At 33.6% G+C, this 21,251-nt stretch overlaps 1 protein-coding gene across 1 annotated transcript; it reads left to right on the plus strand.

The window, feature by feature from the left end:
* The first annotated feature begins 11,455 nt into the window (after window positions 1–11,455).
* LOC149174230 (glycosyltransferase BC10-like) lies at window positions 11,456–14,744 on the plus strand. The gene is made up of 2 exons (XM_089419246.1): window positions 11,456–12,439; window positions 13,916–14,744. The coding sequence occupies exons 1-2, from the start codon at window positions 11,861–11,863 to the stop codon at window positions 14,555–14,557; spliced, it is 1,221 nt and encodes a 406-aa protein (XP_089275372.1). The 5' UTR covers window positions 11,456–11,860; the 3' UTR covers window positions 14,558–14,744.
* The last annotated feature ends 6,507 nt before the right edge of the window (window positions 14,745–21,251 follow it).

Consider the following 21,251-nt stretch of genomic DNA (forward strand, 5'->3'; position numbering starts at 1 on the left):
GGTTGGACATGGATGTATTGTATGACTGGAACTTACACTTCTTAATATAATAGAGCCAACACATTTTCATGCATATGTTGTTATTGTAGTTGGACTATTCTAGTTGTTGTAGAAATGTATGTTATTTAACTTACACATTTGTGTATGAACTATTTTGTATACAATTGTATTAATCTTGTTGTAGATGTGCTGTTGGTTTAAAAATCACTTTGGATTGCTCGCTATCTTCCTTTCCATTTGGTGATGCATCTTTGCTTGTGTGATCCCTTCCAAGTTTGGAGTACTATTATAGGTTTCTAAGGGGCTGACTCACCTCACTCCCCGTGTGTTAGAACCTCTCATGCACCTTCCTTGACTCGTCGTAGCTGTCACACCCTTGCTACCAACAGGGACATCTTACTTGCCTTTGTGCGAAACAATGGTCAAAGCATTCCTGTACGACTCACTATTGGGACTCCTACACCAAATGGTGTGAGGTCTAATTGGAAATTCTTATCGGGGATATCCCCTGACATGTTGGCGAGTCCAGCACCATCAACAGGTGAGAAAGTAATCAGATTTTTCCCTTCTATCATTTGATCAACTACTGAATGAAAACCCCGCCAATGATTCATGAAGATTGTAGAATTGAGAAATTTTTGTCGTGTTACAAAGAGAAGCACGTTCCTTCACAGATATGAATAGATATCTCTGCTATGAATTTGTTGAAAGTATGGGTTGAACAAGGGTACAAGAAGCTTCAGTGCAATTACAAAGAAGATTTGACCCAGGTTGAATATAGGCTAGAAATAAATAATCCATCAGTCACATTCAGCTCGCTACCCGTAGCATTGTGCAAGTGGAACCTTGGCTTGTGCAGATGCAATGCCAAGAATATGACCAAGATCATGAACAACGTGATGAAGAGGAAGGCCAACAGAGCCTACAGAAATCTCCTGAAGCACAAATATTCCCATAGTGTAAAAATATCCTTTTATAAGTTCAAAAAAATAATATCTCAATCCCATTTCCTAAACAAAAACATATGAAGATCCTTCAATGAAGATGACCTTCTTAGGAGATCATGCATCAATTCACATGGAACTTCATATCGGGAATACTGACTGAACCCTAGTCCAAACCACAAAATTATGTCAATTTGAACGTCAATGAGAATGGATTTGATCCACTTTGTGATTTTCTAAAGCCACTAAAAAACATGATCCATAGATCTGACTACAATAGATGAATCTCGTTGATTCTGTGGTATCAATACAATAATCAAAGATTAGTGTTGTAGAAAGTAAGAAAAAAAGTCGGTGCCTGAGATGTGTTTATCACCACGAACAAAACCACTGGAATGCGAGTCAATGCTTCCACCATGGAGTCCAGTTAAATAACTAATCCCCACAAACGCTGAATCGGAACATCAAAACAAAACCCCTTCAGTTGTCGACAACTTTGCCTAAGAAGCAGGTTGCAGGATTCTACCACAATTTGCAATAGATTCAACCGTCATTGAAGGGAAGATCTACATATTGCCTGGATGCGATATGAAATACAACCACAACCCATGAGAGCAACGAGAATCCATTCAAGATCCACATTAGATCAAAACCATGATCACTTAGACATATATATAGATCTTGAAAGAAAATTGGGAAACCTCATTAAAACAAAAACTCCAAAGAAATTTGGGAGACATCATTAAAACAAAAACTCCATTCAGATAAAACAAAAAATTAGGAAACCCGAAAATAATTTAGCAAAGCTCTGCTCTGATTTCATGTAAAAGTATTCTGTTACTCACAATATTATGTAAAAGTACATAGAATACCTCCATTATATAGCAATGGAGGAGGCCTAGTGTCGGGTAAGGATAGCTACGACAACTGGATAGATTCAAGTCCCTATGTGAGCCTACAAATCACCATACTTAGCTCATAGGGAAATGAGGCATTGGAAAAGCCAACTCTAACAGGAGTGGATAGAATTGTAACTATTCCAATAGGGTTTATCATGGATTAAGTTGTTAGGAATGCACTGACATCATGAGAAGATATTAAAGTTCGATGTGTCTAGATCATTGTAGTATTTTTTTTGGACCAAACCCTAGGCACCACTGCTGTATGATTACAAATACTAGCTAAAGGTGATAATTATATCCTTGCAAAATATGACACCATTTTTGTTGTGGTTGCAATCACTCGTTGAAGGTGGTAGTAAGATCGTCGCCTAATAGAGGTGGTAGTAAGATTCTTGCTTGAAAGAGGGCACCATTACTGTTGTCATTGTGATCACTAGCTAATGGTGATAGTAAGAACTTGCACATTATGGTTTTGTGAACTTTAGAGGTGTGATAAGTCCAAGAGCCTCTCAAACACCCTTAAGTTAAATTGTTTCAACCCTAATCCATTAGTTCTTGAACACCTTTAGGTTGGATTTCTCAAAGTTTATTGTGCATAATGATTATATTTCCTCATTGAGCTTCAACCCTGCTTATTATGAGGCAACATGTTTGAGGGCAGTTTTACTGGTTGGGTGAAAAATCAAACTTTGCAACTAGTCCCCCCTTTTATTGAAGATTGGCTCATCTATAAAAGACTAGTTTATACGTTTTTTATTTTACTATGCAATATAGGCACTTGAATGCAATTTAGTCAACCTTAGACTTGTGCAAGCTAAATGTTTTAATACTTTGCACTTGCATATTTAATCGTGTATTCCTAATTGTTTCGATTGTGGTAAGTTCTTTAAGGCCCCCACGACTTTCCCGTTCTTTGAGTTGTTTGAAGGATTTTTTTTATAAAGATGGTGATTATAAATATAGCCTACTTGTCGTATAAGGTCTTAGTTTATGTTTCTAGTAATATGCTTCTTGTTGGGTACTTAGTATTGAGTTTTTAGTTTTTTATATTTTTATTTTATTTTATCATAGTGAGTTGGTAATATGTTGTAATAATTTTGGCGAGGTCTAGAATCAAATCTTTTGGTTGCCACTATAACACGGAGGGTATAACCAATAGCCCACAAGCTAGATATATCAATAACTTATGACTTAACAAGAGCCGGGTGAGGGCTCCTACACTTTGAGTCTTCAAAATGAGGAAACATGTCCCTTAGAATTGAACTTGCATGGATGGGAGTACTTGTGCCACTAACCACTTGAGATTATTAGTAGTTAAAAGAAAAAGAAAAAAATGTTAACGTAACATTCTGATGACCTGTAGTAGACCATAAAGTAGATTGACTTTCTTTCAAATATAATCTAGTTTTCTAGTGTGGGGGTAAGGCTTAAAACTACTTTTGATTGGCTAAGAGCTTATCTTCCTTTGAAATATACCCAATAATAGCCCAAAATGTAGACACATTTCGCATGACGAGAAGTCTATCCCTTTACAAACAAACTAGTGTTGGAGTAAGACTTAAAACTACTTTTGATTGGCTAAGAGCTTATCTTCCTTCGAAATATACCCAATAATAACCCAAAAACTAGACACATTTGGCATGACTAGAAGTATATCCCTTTACAAACAAACTAGTGTAATGACTCGACCCCTTATTTGTGGGATAAGGGACGGACCCACCTCCGTACAGGTAATTTGACTGCTAAGTCTACAAAGGCATGCATACTCTACCCCCCTCCAGTTTTGAACCTGTGGCCTCTTAGGAGGAAACACATGCTCTTAACCATTAGTCCCACATGAAATTTAAGGGTGAAAGTTCACTAATTAGTCATTTCTTAGAGATTCTCTTAAAAAAATATTCACCCATTTGATTAACATTTTGTATATTTTTTACATATATGTAACTAAACTAATATACTGGTAAAAAAATTAAAAATTTTATTAGTAAATTACATGTTTTTTATTGAACATTTGCCTACATTCTATATGTATCATTTTTCAAACAAAGATAATCACCTATAATATTATAGGGAAACACAATATTTAAATTCTTAAAAACACTGTGTAGAAATCACTACCCTCTTTACATATTAAAAACTAAATTATATTGTCAATCAATTGCTTCTAGAAGTCCATCCTCATTAGGCAATATCAGCATAGGATATTAATTTAAAGTAGTTTTTTAAAAGTTTAAAAAATATTTATTTATTTATTTATGTTTTCAAGGACATTTATTAAGATACTACTTAGTGGCGATGGAGTTTATTGTTTGTTTATCTATTACCAAGAGGTGGATGATATAAATTGTAAAGTGGAATGGATATAAATTTCTTTTCATTTATTTTATAATGAAGTGGTAAAATTTATTATAATATATATATATACACATACATATATATATATATATATATATAATGAAAGTGGTAAATTTATTATAATTTAGTTTGAAAATGTATGTTTCACAATTTGAATTTATGTTGTCAATTAATTGTTTCTGGGAAAAATTGTGTTCTTGAAGCAATTGATTGATAACATATATTCAAATTATGAAAATCTGCATTCCCAAACTGAATTATAATAAATTTTGGCATTTTCATTAAAATAAATTAAAATATTATCTTTGATTTCAAGTTTCTGTAATCCATTTGTTTTTGAAAAGCAATTGATTGATAACATAAATTCAAATTGTGAAAATCTGCATTCCCAAACTAAGTTATAATAAATTTTACTATCATCATTGAAAAAATTAAAATAAAATATTATCTTTGATTTCAAGCTTTGTGATCTATTTGTTTTTGCAAAAGCAATTTATTGATAACATAAATTCAAATTGTGAAAATCTGCATTCTCAAACTATATTATAATAAATTTTACCAACTTCCTTGAAAAAATAAAATAAAATATTATCTCTGATTTCAAGCTTTTGTAATACATTGGTTTTTTAAAAAGTAATTGATTGATAACATAAATTCAAATTGTGAAAATCTGCATTCCCAAACTAAATTATAATAAATTTTACTATCTTCATTGAAAAAAATAAAATAAAATATTATCTTTGATTTCAAGCTTATGTGATCTATTTGTTTTTGAAAAAGCAATTGATTGATAACATAAATTCAAATTGTGAGAATCTGTATTCCCAAACTAAATTATAATAAATTTTACCATCTTCATTGAAAAAAATAAAATAAAATATTATTTTTGATTTTTGATTTCAAACTTTTGTAATCCATTTGTTTTTGAAAAAGCAATTGATTGATAACATAAATTCAAATTGTGAAAATCTGCATTCCCATACTAAATTATAATAAATTTTACCATCTTCATTGAAAAAAATAAATAAAATATTATTTTTGAATTCAAGCTTATGTGATCTATTTGTTTTTTAGAAAGCAATTGATTTTAACATAAATTTAAATTGTGAAAATCTGCATTAGTAAACTAAATTATAATAAATTTTACCATTTTCATTGAAAAAAATTATCATTGATTTCAAGCTTCTGTGATCCATTTATTTTTTAAATGTTTTTCTAGATTAATCACATAACTAATTTTTGTTGAATGTTTCAAATAAATTAAAATAATTCATCCAAATGACATAAATCAATAACATTAATTAATTCGAACTAATCATATAATTCATCGAGAAAAACATTTTCAAAAATGTTATCTATTAATAACTAAACTATAATAAATTTTACTGCATAGAAAATTCTAATGCACATTCATTCCACTTCGTTCCTTTAATATTTATATCATTACCATTTATATCATCTACCTCTTGGTAATAAAGTTCCGTTACAATTTATATCATCAACCTCTTCGTAATAAACAAACAAACAATGAACTTAGTAACCACGACTAAGTGTCTTAATGAATATCCTTGAAAGCATAAATAAAAACGCTTACCTTCCAAAGACTATTTTAAATTAAGCTAAATTGTTGCAACCCTAATCCATTATTAGTTCTTTATCATCTTTAGGTTGGATTTCTCAGAGTTTACTGTGCATACTGATTCAACCCTGTTTAGAGGCAACAGGTTTGAGGGTGGTTGCATTGAATGTGGTTGTATTGATCGGTCAAAAATCAAACTTTGTTATTATTTTCTCGTTTTTATTGAAGATTGGCTCATGAGAAAATCAAACTTTGTTATTATTTTCTCGTTTTTATTGAAGATTGGCTCATGAGATATAGGGAAGATTACTTTATAATATTTTTATTTTTACTATAAGCACTGGAATGTAATTTATTCAATCTTAAATTTGTGAAAGGTAAATGTTTTAATATTTTGCACTTGCATATTTAATCATGTATTCCTAATTGTTTGGATAAAATGAATTGTTTGGATAAAATGTTGTAGTGGTAAGATTTTTTATGGTCTCATGGCTAATGATAGGGATACCAAATTGGTATAAGACTCTCTTTTGTGTGGAACAAGGGACTCACCTCAATTCTATTTCTTTATAAATAACTAATGACTCATTTTAGGGACACCAAATTGGTATGAGACCCTCTTGTTTGTGGGACAAGGGACCCACCTCAATGCAGTGCAACGATTTCACTGATAAGTCTAGAAAGACATACATACTCTACCCCCTTATGTTTTGAACTTATGACCTCTTAGGAGGAAACACATGCACTTAACCATTAGACCCCACATAAAATTTAAGGGTGAAAGTTCATTAATTAGTCATTTCTTAGAGATTCTCTAAAAAAAAATTATTCCCGATAAATATTTTTACCAATTTTAATAATAAATTACATGCTCTTTTATTGAAAATTTACCATCTATAATATTATAAGAAAACATAATATTTAAATTCTTACAAACACTGCGTAGAAATCACTACCCTCTTTACCTATGGAAAACTAAATTATATTGTCAATCCACTGCTTCCAACTGCTTCTAGAAGTCCATCCTCATCGAGCAATGTCAACATAGGATTTTAATTTAACTAGCCTTTTTAAAAGTTTAAAAAATAAACTTTTTTATTTATGTTTTCACAGACATTTATTAAGATACTACTTAGCGGCAATAAAGTTCATTGTTTGTCTATTTATTATGCAGGGGCGGATGATATTAATGGTTAATTGTAAAGTGTCATAAATATAATTTTTATTTATTTTATATCCACTGAGACCAAATAATGATCTATCGGACCTAAAAAGACAAATTATTTATTTTGATTTAAGATTTTATTCCTATGCTCAAAAAGCTTGGAGAGAAGCCTCCCGAGTTCACTATAATTTTGGCATTGTAAAAGGCTAAGAAGGTCAGTATTGTAACAAAGGTTGTGAAATTGAGATCTAATGTGGTTGTATGCAGGGCACTCTAAGAGGAAGTGGTTTTCATCCTCGATGCTCCTATTCTCACAAATATGGCAGATCCTTTCTATCCATGGCGTTTTAGGAACTGTCCAACGGCCAGTTTCACTATGGAGCTCATGAGAATTCTCTAATCTTTGCTATATTAATTTTCTTCTTTGAGCTAGTTAAAATAGAGAGATACTTTTGATCTTCAAGGGTGGGGTTGATGACCCTCTTATAATGAAGTGGTAAAATTTATTATAATTTAATTATCGATATATAATATTTTATTTTAATTTTTTCAATAAGAGTGGCAAAATTTATTATAATTTAGTTTGAGAATGCTTGTTTTCACAATTTGAATTTATGTTGTCGATTAATTGTTTCCTGAAGAAACTGTGTTCTCGAAGCAATTGATTGATAACATAAATTCAAATGGTGAAATTCTGTATTCCCAAACTAAATTATAATAAATTTTACCATTTTTATTTAAAAAAAAAATACTATCTTTGATTTCAAGTTTTTGTAATCCATTTTCTTTTGAAAAAGCAATTGATTGATAATATAAATTCAAATTGTGAAAATATGCATTCCGAGACTAAATTATAATAAATTTTACCATCTTCATTGAAAAAAATAAAATAAAATACTATCCTTGATTTCACGCTTCTGTAGTCCATTTGTTTTTGAAAAAGCAATCGATTGATAATGTAAATACAAATCATGAAAATCTGCATTCCCAAACTAAATTATAATAAATTTTACCGTCTTCATTGAAAAAAATAAAATAAAATGTTATCTTTGATTTCAAGCTTCTGTGATCCATTTATTTTTGAAAAAACAATTGATTGATAACATAAATTCAAATTGTGAAAAACTGCATTCCCAAACTAAATTATAATAAATGTTACCATCTTCATTGAAAAAAATAAAATAAAATATTATCTTTGATTTCAAGCTTCTGTGATCTATTTGTTTTTGAAATAGCAATTGATTGATAACATAAATTCAAATTGTTAAAGTCTGCATTTCCAAACTAAATTATAATCAAATTTACCATTTTCTTTGAAAACATACAATAAAATAAAATAAAATAAAATATTTTCTTTGATTTGAAGCTTTGGTAATCCATTGTTTTTGAAAAAGCAATTAATTGATAACATAAATTCAAATTGCGAAAATCTGCATTCCCAAATTAAATTATAATAAATTTTTACCCATCTTCATTGAAAAAGATAAAATAAAATATTGTTTTTGATTTCAAGCTTCTATGATCTATTTGTTTTTGAAAAAGAAATTGATTGTAACATAAATTCAAATTGTGAAAATTTGCATTCGCAAACTAAATTATAATAAATTTTACCATTTTTATTGAAAAATATAAAATAAAATATTATCTTTGATTTCAAGCTTTTGTGATCCATTTATTTTTTAAAATATTTTTCCAAATTAATCACATAACTAATTTTTGTTGAATGTTTTAAACTAACTAAAATAATTTATCCACAACATAAATGAACCATATTAATTGATTTCATCTAATTAACTCAGGAAAAACATTTTCAAAAATAATATCTATTAATAATTAAAATATAATAAATTTTACAACCTAAAATATTCTAATTCACATTCATTCCACTTCGTTCCGTTACCATTTATATCATCCCCTCTCAGTAATAAAGTTCCGTTACAATTTATATCATCAACCTCTTTGTAATAAATAAATAAACAATGAACTTAGTAACCACAACTAAGTATCTTAATGAATATCCTTGAATTAAGCTAAATTGTTGCACCCCTAATCCATTAGTTCTTGATCACCTTTAGGTTGGATTTCTCAGGGTTTACTGTGCATAATGATTCTATTTCCTAATTTAGCTTCAACCCTGCGTTTGAGACAACACGTTTGAGGGTGGTTGCATTGATTGGGTGAAAAATCGAACTTGCGGTACTATTTTTTTTCCTTTTATTTTTAATGAAGATTCATAAGATATATTAAAGATTAGTTTATAATATTTTTATTTTTACTATGTATTAGAAGCACTGCATTGCAATTTACTCCATTTTAGATTTTTGCAAGTTAAATTTTTGAATATTTTACATTAACATATTTAATCTTGTAGTTCTAATTGTTTCGATAAAATGATATAGTGGTAAGTTTTTTATGGCCCTTATGGCTTGTTTTTTATAAAATGATATAGTGGTAAGTTTTTTATGGCCCTTATGGCTTGTTTTTTTGGATGTGTTTGAAGGATTTTAAAAGATGGTGATTATAAATATAAGTCTTAGTTTATGTTTTTCTAGTAATATGCTTTTTGTTGGGTACTTAATATTGAGATTGTTAGTTTTTATTTTATTTTACTATGGTGAGTTGGTAACATGTTGGGGTAATTTTGGTGAGGTTTAGAATCAAATCTTCTCGCTGCCACTATAACACCAAGGGTATAACCAATAGTCCACAAGCTAGATATGTCAATAACTTATGATTTAATAAGAGCTTAGTCAACTTAACTTATGACTTAACAAGCTCCTACACTTTGAGTCTTCAAAATGAGAAAACACGTCCCTTGGAATTGAACTTGCGTGGATGGGAGGAATTGTGCCCCTAACCACTTGAGATTGTTAGTTGTTATAACCTATAGTATACCATAAAGTAGATTGACTTTCTTGGAAATACTATCTAGGCTGAAACCATTTTCTAGTGTGGTAGTGAGACTTAAAGCTACTTTTGAAATAAGGAAATAAGTTGACAACCCAATAATAATTGAAGACCTAGACACATTTGGCATGATGAGAAGTCTATCCCTTTACAAACAACTGATGACTCATTTTAGGTAGTAATTTTCCTTGAATGATGATGATAATCAACCCACATCCCCAGATAACAATGAAATTTAGGGATGAAAGTTCACTAATCAGTCATTTCTTAGAGATTCTCTTAAAACATTATTCACCCATTTAATTAAAAATTTATATATCTTTTACATATATATATAATTAAATGAATGATATTGGTAAAAAAATTACCAATTTTAATAATAAATTACATGTTCTTTTATTGAATATTTGTCTATATTCTATATATAATTTTTCAAATAATGATAATCGCCTATAATACTATAGAAAAATATAATATTTAAATTCTTAAAAACACCATGTAAAAATCACTACCTTTCCTCTCTACTACCTATTGAAAAGTAAATTATATGATCAATCAATTTCTTCTAGAAGTTTGACTCCATCCTCAACCGGAGATGTCAACATAAGATTTTAATTTAAAATAGCCTTTTTTAAAAGTTAAAACAATAAAGTTTTTATTTATGTTTTCAAGGACATTTATTAAGATACTACTTAGTGGCGATGAAGTTCATTGTTTGTTTATTTACTACGAAGAGTGGATGATATAAATTGTAAAGGGGAATGAATATAATTTTTTTTCATTTATTTTATAATGAAGCGGTAAAATTTAATATAATTTAATATTTTATTTTATTTTTTCTAATGAAAATGGTAAAATTTATTATAATTTAGTTTGAGAATGTATGTTTTTACAATTTGAACTTATATTGTCAACTAATGTTTCTAAAAGAAAGTGTATTTTCCAAGCAATTGATCTATCCCATAAATTTAAATTGTGAAAATTTGCATTCTCAAATTAAATTATAATAAATTTTACCACCTTTATTGGAAAAAATAAAATAAAATATTATCTTTGATTCAAGTTTATGTGATCTATTTGTTTTTGAAAATGATTTTCCAAATTAATCATATAACTAATTTTTGTAAATTAACTAAAATGATTAATCCTTGAAACATAAATAAACCACATTAGTTGGTTCGAAAAATCAACAAAAACTAATCATATAATTAATCCAAAAAAAACATTATCTATCCATAACTAAACTATAATAAATTTTATAACTCTATCAAAAAAAACTTAATTCACATCCATTCCACTTCGTTCCGTTACAATTTATATCAACCACCTCTTGGTAATAAAGTTCCGTTACGATTTATATCATCAACCTCTTGGTAATAAATATAAATAAACAAACAATAAACTTAGTAACAACCACTAAGTATCTTAATGAATATCCTTGAAAAGCATAAATATTTAAAAAGGCTATTTGAAATTAAAATCGTATGCTGACGTCAGCCGATGAGGATGGAGTCCAACTCTGACAACCAAGCAGCATGGAATTTGATTTCAAAGTGTGTTGTGGTGGCCGTGAAAGAAATCTTGAATCGACATTAGCGCGGACTGCGGATCTTAAATGACCAAACGAAACAATCCCCTGACGAAATGGTGTGTCGCGCTTTGGTGGAAAGCCAAATATCAAAAAATCGGGACCTCCGGCGACCAAGATGTCGGCGGATGAGGAAAATAACGTTTCCTTTTCCACCATGTGGTGCAGCTTGGACTGCTCTGCTGCTTTCAATGTCCGTGAATCAACCAACCAAAGATTTCCAAAAGGAGGAATCTGGATGTTTGGGCGGCCCCTCGTTGACTTCAAGATCACAGGACCGATGACCCGTGCGTGTTCAGATTCGTTTGTCCGGTGTTCTCGCTGCTATAAACGGCGTGGAATATAGGCATAATGCAGGGAGCAGAGTTTTTTATTATTAATAAATTAAGCGCCAATTGCAATTGATTTATACAGTTAACGATGCAGGAAAGGGGGAATGCAGTGGCAAAGGAAACAGGGGTTGTGGGGATTCGATCACAGCTACCCTGCAAGCGAGAATGGCATGTGAAGGTGGTGAAAATTCTGACATATCTAATTCTGGTAGGTACCGGAATTGTCCTTGGTGTCGTTGCAAACTTCAATATGACGCACTATTTGAACACCCGGCCCGTGTTTTACCCTCTCAGAGAAACGTTGCTCTCCCCGCCAAAATCGTCGCCAAGCGTTGCTTGTAGTAGTGATCTAGGGTTTGATAGCAGAGAGGATCCGGCGGGATTCGAACACTGGATCAGGCCTCTGAATCTGACGCACAACATGACCGACGACGAGCTTTTTTGGAGAGCGTCCATGGCGCCACGCAGGAGAAAGTGCCCCTTTGAGAGAGTGCCCAAGATCGCCTTTATGTTTTTGACCAGGGGGCCACTTCCCCTTCTTCCCCTGTGGGAGAGATTCCTTCGCGGCCATGAACGGTTGTATTCTATTTATGTCCACGCGCCGCCCTCTTTTAAGCTGAATGTCTCTAAAAGTTCGCCTTTCTATCTTCGAGAGATTCCCAGCCAGGTAAATTTCAACGCTTTTTTCAATTCATCCTAATGCTTTGATATGCGGCTTTCTAATTTTAATTTTAATCCTGAAAGCAAGCTAACCATTACTGTATCTTAGAAGCATCAATAATTCAACAATTCCTTTCCTCATTTAGCCCCTGTTTTTTCTCTTTATAGAACGGAAGTTATGATGTGATTTCACTATTTTTGTTATATCGAAAACCCATTTTGAAGCCTATGTATGTGCTATGTCAGTCCCTTCTTTCCCTGTGGTTGTTGTTGTTCTTAATTTCAAGCTTACTAAAATCAAAGTGGCAGAACCCTTGTTAAGGATTTCGTTTAGCATCAATATGACAATTCGTTGTAGAGTTTGAGGGCAGGGTACCAGTTTTCCACATAAAAAATTAGTTTCCTATATACTGTTGAAAATTTTACAGGGGACTAGAAATCTAACTCAGGATCTACCCCTTGCCTGTGGGCTGCTTGCTGTACTGGCTGATAGGCTTCTTTATCACTAAGCAACATGCCCCTGTCAATGGACATCCTTACAGGCATCGTTACCAGGTTTTGCCACGCCCAGAATCTTTTGGAAAGAGTATAAAAGTAATATATATATATATATAGTTTTTCTGAACCTTTCCCCACGAAACAATCAAACTTTCCAACCCTGTTAACTATGCTTGCAGGTTTGAGTAACTGGGAAGATAATAGAGGAAGAAGTTAGCCAGACTGTTTGTCATTTGCCAGTTCCTAAGATTGGTTTTGCATGCAGACCTCGTTAAAGTAGTTGATTCTAGGTTTTCCACAAGTAATCTGTGGGCTCATCACGTGTCCCAACTCCCAAGAGATTCAAACCAATTTGCATCTTTACAGTTTTTACCAAGGTGAGGGTTGCTATCTCTAGCAAAGACCTCCCTATCGTTATAGGGTATTATGGTAGTACTCGATGTAGAAATTGGCTGACCTATTTGTCATCTGCCAGTTTCGAAGGCTGTGTTTGCCTGCAGACCTGGTGGTTAATTTGAGGGCTCCCAATAGGAAAACTGTGGGCTTATCATGTCCCTGATGAGATTTTAACCTTTGCAGATGACCAAGCCTGCGTTAGCTTTCCTCTTCTTTCAGTATATGCATTTTTTGGGTTGCCAAATACCCTTGTGTGTTGCCAAACTTTTTTTTTCTTTTCTTTTCTTTCTCCCACATATATCCAATGAGACCTCTAGACACTAAGATATGCAGCCCGCTCCAGATTAATTTTGCTTGTAAAGATGGTTCTTTTTTGCAAACATAGCTTTATTACAAAATATTACAGGGTATTTGTTGTGCTCCTCTTTTTAGAACAAAGAACTAACTGCTAAATCTAGTGTTTTATGCCCAAGAACTTGGAAATTTAATTGTATATTTGCCATTATCTTCTACTGCCTAATTGTTAACCTGTAGACAACTTTAACTGCCATGGATTTTGACTATAGCCTGCATGGTTGTATCTTGGCAGGTTGTACAGTGGGGACAAACAAATATGTGTGATGCAGAGAGGCGACTTCTTGCAAATGCTTTACTTGACTTTTCAAATGAAAGGTTTATACTTTTATCGGAGACCTGCATCCCTGTATTTAACTTCAGTACAGTTTATAGTTACTTGATCAAGTCAGAACATAGTTTTGTGCATTCGTTTGATGATCCAGGTCATGTTGGAAGGGGCCGCTATAGAAGAAAAATGGCACCAGATGTGACATTACGTCAGTGGCGAAAAGGGTCACAGTGGTTTGAGATTCATCGTAAGCTGGCAATTAACATAATTTCTGACACCAAATATTACGCAATATTCAAGGCATTTTGCACACCATCTTGTTATGTTGATGAGCATTACCTTCCAACTATTTTGAATATGAAGTTTGGATCTCTAAATTCTAACAGAAGTATCACATGGGTTGACTGGTCAAGGGGTGGGTCTCACCCTGCCATGTTTGGAAGGGGGGATATCACAGAAGGGTTTATGAGGAGGATTCGTTATGGAAATAACTGCACATACAAAGGGCAGACTACGTCCTTATGTTTTCTGTTTGCTCGGAAATTTGCTCCAAGTGCATTGGATCGTCTGTTGAACATATCCTCAACAGTTTTGGAATTTGATTGATCAGATATTCAGACAATGTTTATTTTGTCTTCAAGGGTCTGATCCTCAGCACTTTCTTACAAAGGGGTTTTACAGGTGCCTGGTTGTAGTTTGGGAACCTCTGAAAGCATTCTACAACTTGTTTGTTGCAATTCCAAGTGCCTTCACAGGAAATATGCTAAAGAGTTATCGCTATAATTTCAACCAACTTGGGTTTCGAGTTCTCTGATTATTTTATTGGCTCTCTGCTGACCACAAATTGCCCAGTTCGTGAAGCAGGTTTCAGCTGATTTTGCATTCTTGGAGTTTGAGGTCTAATATATCTATTTCTAAGGATTCATAGCTGAATGTTTTCATTGTAATTTTGTTCAAACTTAACCTACTTGCATAAGGGGGCTATAATAATGATTTAGGTTGTACAGCCCTTTGACTTTCCTGAGATCACTTTGCGTTTTGAAAGTTTTGTCAACTCAGCACGTGAGACATTTTTGAGTCTTAGCAATGCCTTCATAATGTATCATAATTTGAGATTGGCATATAGTCATATTATTCAAAACTTCAGTTCTTATTAAAGCTAGGGTGGTGTTATAACACCAAGGTTCCATTTTCCTAGTTACATTTTCATCCTTATGAACGCATCTCATCCATGCAAGTAGGATGAGTCGTGGTTGGAACCAGAGGCAATCTCAGAAGAATTTGGTAGAGTAAATGCCCCAAGTTGCAATTACTTAGCCAAAGTACTGTTTTTTAGTCGTAAGGTGTACTTTCTTCATTACAATAATTTCCCACAGTAGAGAAGGTGTTGCTCGCACATATTTTTTCCCCTCAGTGAAAATGTTGACACTACGAGGTTGGGTTGTGACCCTACAAATAGACTTGTAAGAAAAAGCAACGATGCATAAAATGTTGTGAGAATTCGACTTATGGACCAATGAACACTTTGCAACAAAAAGGCTGTGGAATCTAAGTTGTAAGAGGTTGGGTTGTGACCCTACAAATAGACTTGTAAGAAAAAGAAACGATGCATAAAATGTTGTGAGAATTCGACTTATGGACCAATCAACACTTTGCAACAAAAAGGTTGTGGAATCTAAGTTGTAAGAGGTTGGGTTGTGACCCTACAAATAGAATTGTAAGAAAAAGAAACGATGCATAAAATGTTGTGAGAAATCAACTTATGGACCAATGATGACTTTGCAACAAAAAGGTTGTGGAATCTAAGTTGTAGACCTTTGCAAGGAGGTTGTGGATTTGCAGGGTATCAATGCAACAAAGTTGCAAAGCCATAAGACAGTGGCAATGTTATAGAAGTTCCACACGGTAAAATCGTGGACGAGCAAACCTCATATGGGCAAAGTTACAGAAGCCGTACTTGCACAAGGTAAAGTCACTCACCAGTAATGTTGCAAACCGTATGGGACGGGGATAGAAGGGTGAGGTTGTGGATAGAAGACAAGAGTAAGGTAAGTAGTGGAGAAAAGATTTTTCAAAATATTATATTATTTTAAAATTAATTTAGCAGAGGCTTATTTTACACTTTATTATGAGAGGTGTAAGTATGACTATGTTCAACTTCCAGTTGACATTCTCTCTTAATATATATATATATATATGTCAGATATAATAAAAAACAAAAATGAATATATGTGTTTGGTTTGTTTAATTAAAAGTGTTATAAATTATAGAATCAGTTATAATATTACTTTCATTTAGTTACCATACTAAGGAGAAGTGGTAAAAATATTTAATTCCCACTCTCAACCATAATAAAATATTTAGATATTCATATGAAACAAACATAATGTTATATCAATTTGGTAGCTGGAGTTCACTAGACGGAGAGGAGCGCGGCGAACTAGGGTTTTTTCTTCGGCTCTGGCTGCTGCCTGAGCCTGCGGCGGCAGGGCTTTCCGCGGGAGGGGGATCTGGTCGCCTACCGGCTACCATCGTCTGACCTGCGCCGGGGTTTTGCTGCATCGGGTGGGTTCTGCGGATCCTGGGCTTCGGATTTCTGTGGACCAGTTGCCTGCGGCGAGACTACCTCTTCGGGACTCGGGTTTTGTGCGGCGGCGGCGTTTCCTACCTCTGTTCCTGGGGTATCTCTGCGCTTCTACAGCCCCTCCGACTTGGTGGTTTTAGCGTGGGGGTTTTGGTCGCTGCGTTTTGTGCTGCGCTGCAGAGAAGGGACAGGGGTTTCGGGCCTGACTTTCTTCATGGGGGCGAGGTGGCTGCCCTAGCCGCCTCTGCCCCCGAACCGACCCGCCTCAGCACATTTTGGAACCTGTTTGGGCTCCTTTGCTGCCGCTGGGTTCTTTTTTTGGTCTTTTGACAGTCTTCCATTGCAGCTTTGGAGAGTGTTGAGGGATCTGGCATCGATTCGTGCCGCTCTTCTATGGCTGTTTTTGGTTGCTTCTTTTCTGGCTTCTCTGGATTGATGTGTGGATTTCTGCGGGTTTTGGGTGGAGAGTTGAGGGGATGGGAGAGGTGTGGCCCCTCCATTTCGTGCCTCTCCCCTCTGGCTGTCTGATCATTTCTGCACATCCCACTGGAGCTTTCGATATTTTCTGTTTATATTAGCTTGTTAGGGTAGGAGTATACTCCTGTTGGGGTTTACATACCCTGTTTCTGAGCTATTGTTTATTTACTGTTTTTATTTGGGTAGGCGTATACTCCTGTTGGGGTTTACATACCCTGTTTCTGGATGCCCCCCTGCGGGCTTTACTTGTGGGCTTTACTTGACCCTGTTTCTGGAGGCCCTGTCTGAGGGCTGTATCTGCATACTTCCCAGAAGTATTGGTTATTGTAAGTGGTTTTTTACCACACTACTGCATATGCTTTGGCATCTACAACATGTAATCTCTATTATCTTCTTTTTAATAGAAATTACGAACTCTATTTTCCCCGGAAAAAAAAATGTTATATCAATTTTATAGAGAAATAAACAACATAATCTTATATCAATGTTTTAGAGAAATAAAGTAGTTAAAAGTAAAAAAACCTATATATACATTATATAAATTAATTGAAAATAAATATTTTTTATTGTTAAAACATTTTAAGCAATCTCATTATTTTATGCCAAGTAAATTTTAATCCATTTTATACATTAAAAAAATGCAACATAAACAACGAAAAATTACAAATGGGCTTTATATATATATTCAGAGGATCTATTGAGGTGCAAACATTTTATTCAAAATTTTCATTCTAAAAGAAATCTTCACATTAAGAGTTTTGATCCCTCTCAGCCCTTGCTTGATGATTAAGATGGATCTATACTGGTTTAATTAATACCATATCCTTTTTAAAAATACTATCATGTTATAATTTCACAACATTAAGCGTCTTGGCAACTAAAAATAAAACACAAACATACCAAGTTATAGATTATATTTAAGTTAAAGAAGATAACAATAATTTCGAATCATACTTACATAAATTTAAATAAAACAAACACATTCATATGTCAAACATTTTAATTTTCATTCCTACTCTCTATTAATTTTAAAAAATAAAAAAATTATATTATTCATAACTAGCTCAAAAGGGTTTATATTTCTTAGTCTCACTTGGACATTATAATGCTCCAAAATCATTTACCAAAACCTTAATTAAGTTTGACTTCTGTTTTCCTTATTTTTATTCTTCTCTATTCCCTTCCTTTACTTTGTTCCTTTGCTTGGACTTTGATTCCTTGGTTCATTCATTCCTCTTTGCCTATGTCTTCTTATTGGTTACATGTGGAAATAAATTGCCCTCATAATAATCTTCCCTCCCAACTTCTTATTCTCCTTTGAAATTTATTTTCCCCGTGCTAAAATTTAGTGAGCTAGTATGGTAAAGTTAGCCTTTCAAAATATGCCAAGCACCAAAGTCCAACCTATGTCTTCTAGTAAATAAAAGATTGTCAAAATATTATCGGCAAGGATGAATCTCGCCCCAGATGGGTGTCACCTAGGTTTTCTAGTTGATGCCTCCACCGTTGACATTACATCGGGGACACTCGTGGATCCTTACAGGCACCATGTTCATTATGATTATTTTTTCTAAATGACATCACTTTCATGATGGACTGTTATGATTAAATTTTCTTAGTGATGGTGCTTTGACTATAGACAAGTATAGGGTATAATTTTGAAAGCCGATGTGAGGGTAGAGTGTAGGTGATTGATTGATGGATTGTAGAGCGTAGGGTTATTAGTAGTGATGTTCAATTGATGTTTATTGTAAATAAGTAGGGGTGAACATATTTTAACACAAGTCACGGAATAAGAAGAAAATTTAGTTTTCTAGTGAAAGTTGAAGAGCTAGGTAATTTTCAGTTTGGAAATTGATGCCATTACATATCATTTATTTTAGCTTTTAATTTTGGATTTCATTTTCATGATATTTTGAATTTTATAGTTTTTATTTTGGGCAACTTGTTTAGTTACAATGAATATAAAAATCATGACAATTGCATCACAAGTTGCATGTTGCCACAAGTAAAGTCCAAGGGAAATTGCGTCTAGTGACCCAATGTCTTTTGGTTTCTATTTGCCTTATTTATCACATAGACATTATTTTGTGAATCACTTAAGAAAAATGTGACAACTAGTTTAATAATCATTTAGGAAAAATACCGTCTATAAAAAAATAACTTGTTTACTATGGTATTATCATTTTGTTATATGAATTCATGAAATGCTCAATTCCAAAGTCGTAATTTTCACCTTGGTGTTATTGTTAAAGGGGCTTTATTTAACAAAACAACATTATGTTATGTATGATGAATTCATGAATTACTTGTTTTTAGCAACCTAATTTACTGTTGAAAATGCAACAAGATGATGGAGCTTAGTGGAAAGGAGTTGCCTTCACTAAGTGGGCCCGCAGGCTATTTTTGGTGCAAAGTCTATTTTTAGACTATGTCTATTTTTAAACATATGGATTATGGTCTATGAGTTGCAGGATGCTATTTGTGGATGATTGGTCATGTTGGTAAAAATAGATAGACTTCTATTTTTAGACATATGGGCGGAGTCTATTTTTAGACTGTCAGGCTAAAAATAGAACAGTCGAATATTATTAGCACTTAATAATATTTGGACTATAAACATTATCTTATCCTCTTGGAGCACTTCAGTTCGAGCTACGGATGTGGCACATGCAGCTGTCAGAAGGAAATACGCTTTTCTTATGGGTCAGTTGAGCTCTTGCATGATGGACTTTAGTTAGAACTCAAGTGATTAAGTTTGGTGGAGTTGATTGAGGAGTTGATGGAGTTTGATTTGGTTGAACTAGTTGTATTTAGTCTAACTGCAGAATACACTAGTGATGAGTGATGTGAATTAATTATTAACTCATAAAGCAACTAAATAATACATCAGTCAACTTAGTGCATGGACAGTTCAGTGGAGACAAGTGTTAGAGGTGGGTGAAAGAGTGAGACTGCTATCAGTTGTGACTATAGCTGTGCATGAGATTTGCACATGCATTGATTGAGATTGCCAATGAGGATTGCGCAGTACAAGCCAAGGAAAACGAGCTTGGATCATTCCTATTCTTGCTTTGGATTGCACAGTAGAGGCAGGCCGACAGCGGAGGAGATTTGAACCTGATACTTGATTTAGATCTGAGCTAGTTTTGTGTGTAACAGGTGGAGAAACTACTGAGTACTTGTGAGGAGTATTGTACTATGTATTGTTATATGTTTTCTATCATTATAATATATAGATAGTTGGGGGTTTTCAGCTGTATGCTTTCCCTGGTTACATACTGTGTTGATATGTGTTATTGATGTGTTTCAATGTGCGCATGCGAATGTTTTGATTCTGCAAATTGATGATCAACGTAGAGGAGGTTATGTATTATGCATGCATTCTGCAAATAGTGTATAATCGAGATAATCTCTGTGAATAAGTGTCATATTATTCAAAATTTCTACATGGTATCAGAGCAGAGTTGATCATCAAATCTATTATTCAGAAAGTGATTACATTTTATTTCTTCAGGCAGAGTCTGTAATCGGTCCAGGTAGCCTCTGGATTCATTCTTCTTTTGGAAGGTGAGATATCCGGTAAAAGCCCATACAGTCAATCTCTGTACGAGAAATACCTTGTTCTCACGAATTTTAGATCAGAAGCGGTTGAGTTTTGAGCTGGTGGAATTTGAATTTGCAGCAGTGTTTTCATGGTGTCAAAGTTGAAATGTCTTTCAACGGATTGCGATTGGAGTATGCTCTTGAAGGCAACTCGAATTATATTTCATGGAAAGACAAGATGGAGGCGGTGTTAGATGACAATGGGTTGAAAGAGTTCATAGAGGCTAAGGTCCCAAAGCTTACTGATGCTGCTCATGTTGAGGCTTGGAAAAAGAAGACAACAAAGTGTCGAAGGATTCTGTTGGAAGGCGTGAACGATCACATTGTATCCAGCCTGCATGGAAAGGCTTCTCCATACTTGATGTGGAAAGCATTGACAGATTTATTCCAAAGAAAGAGCGACCACAGGAAGTTGGCGCTCAAGAATAAACTCAGAAACATTAAGTGTGAGAATGGAGACAGTATGCCCCAGTATCTCACGAAGTTCGCCCAATGCTGGGATGAGCTGGGAAGTGTGGGGGTGACTGTCGATGATGAGGATTTGGTGAGCTTGGCTCTCCTTGGTCTTCCAAAGAGTTGGCATTCCTATAAGGACTCTGTCAATGGTCGGGAGAAATTTCCAGGATGGGAGAG

Source organism: Pinus tabuliformis, chromosome 4_1 (assembly GCF_031772625.1).
Source record: "Pinus tabuliformis cultivar Carrire ecotype Pingquan chromosome 4_1, CPIR1, whole genome shotgun sequence".
Classification (NCBI taxonomy): domain Eukaryota; kingdom Viridiplantae; phylum Streptophyta; class Pinopsida; order Pinales; family Pinaceae; genus Pinus; species Pinus tabuliformis.

Coding starts and splice junctions, on each gene's coding strand:
- LOC149174230 (XM_089419246.1), top strand. CDS start 11,861: ATGCAGGAAAGGGGGAATGCAGTGGCAAAGGAAACAGGGGTTGTGGGG. Junction 12,440..13,915: donor TTCGAGAGATTCCCAGCCAG/GTAAATTTCAAC, acceptor GTATCTTGGCAG/GTTGTACAGTGGGGACAAAC.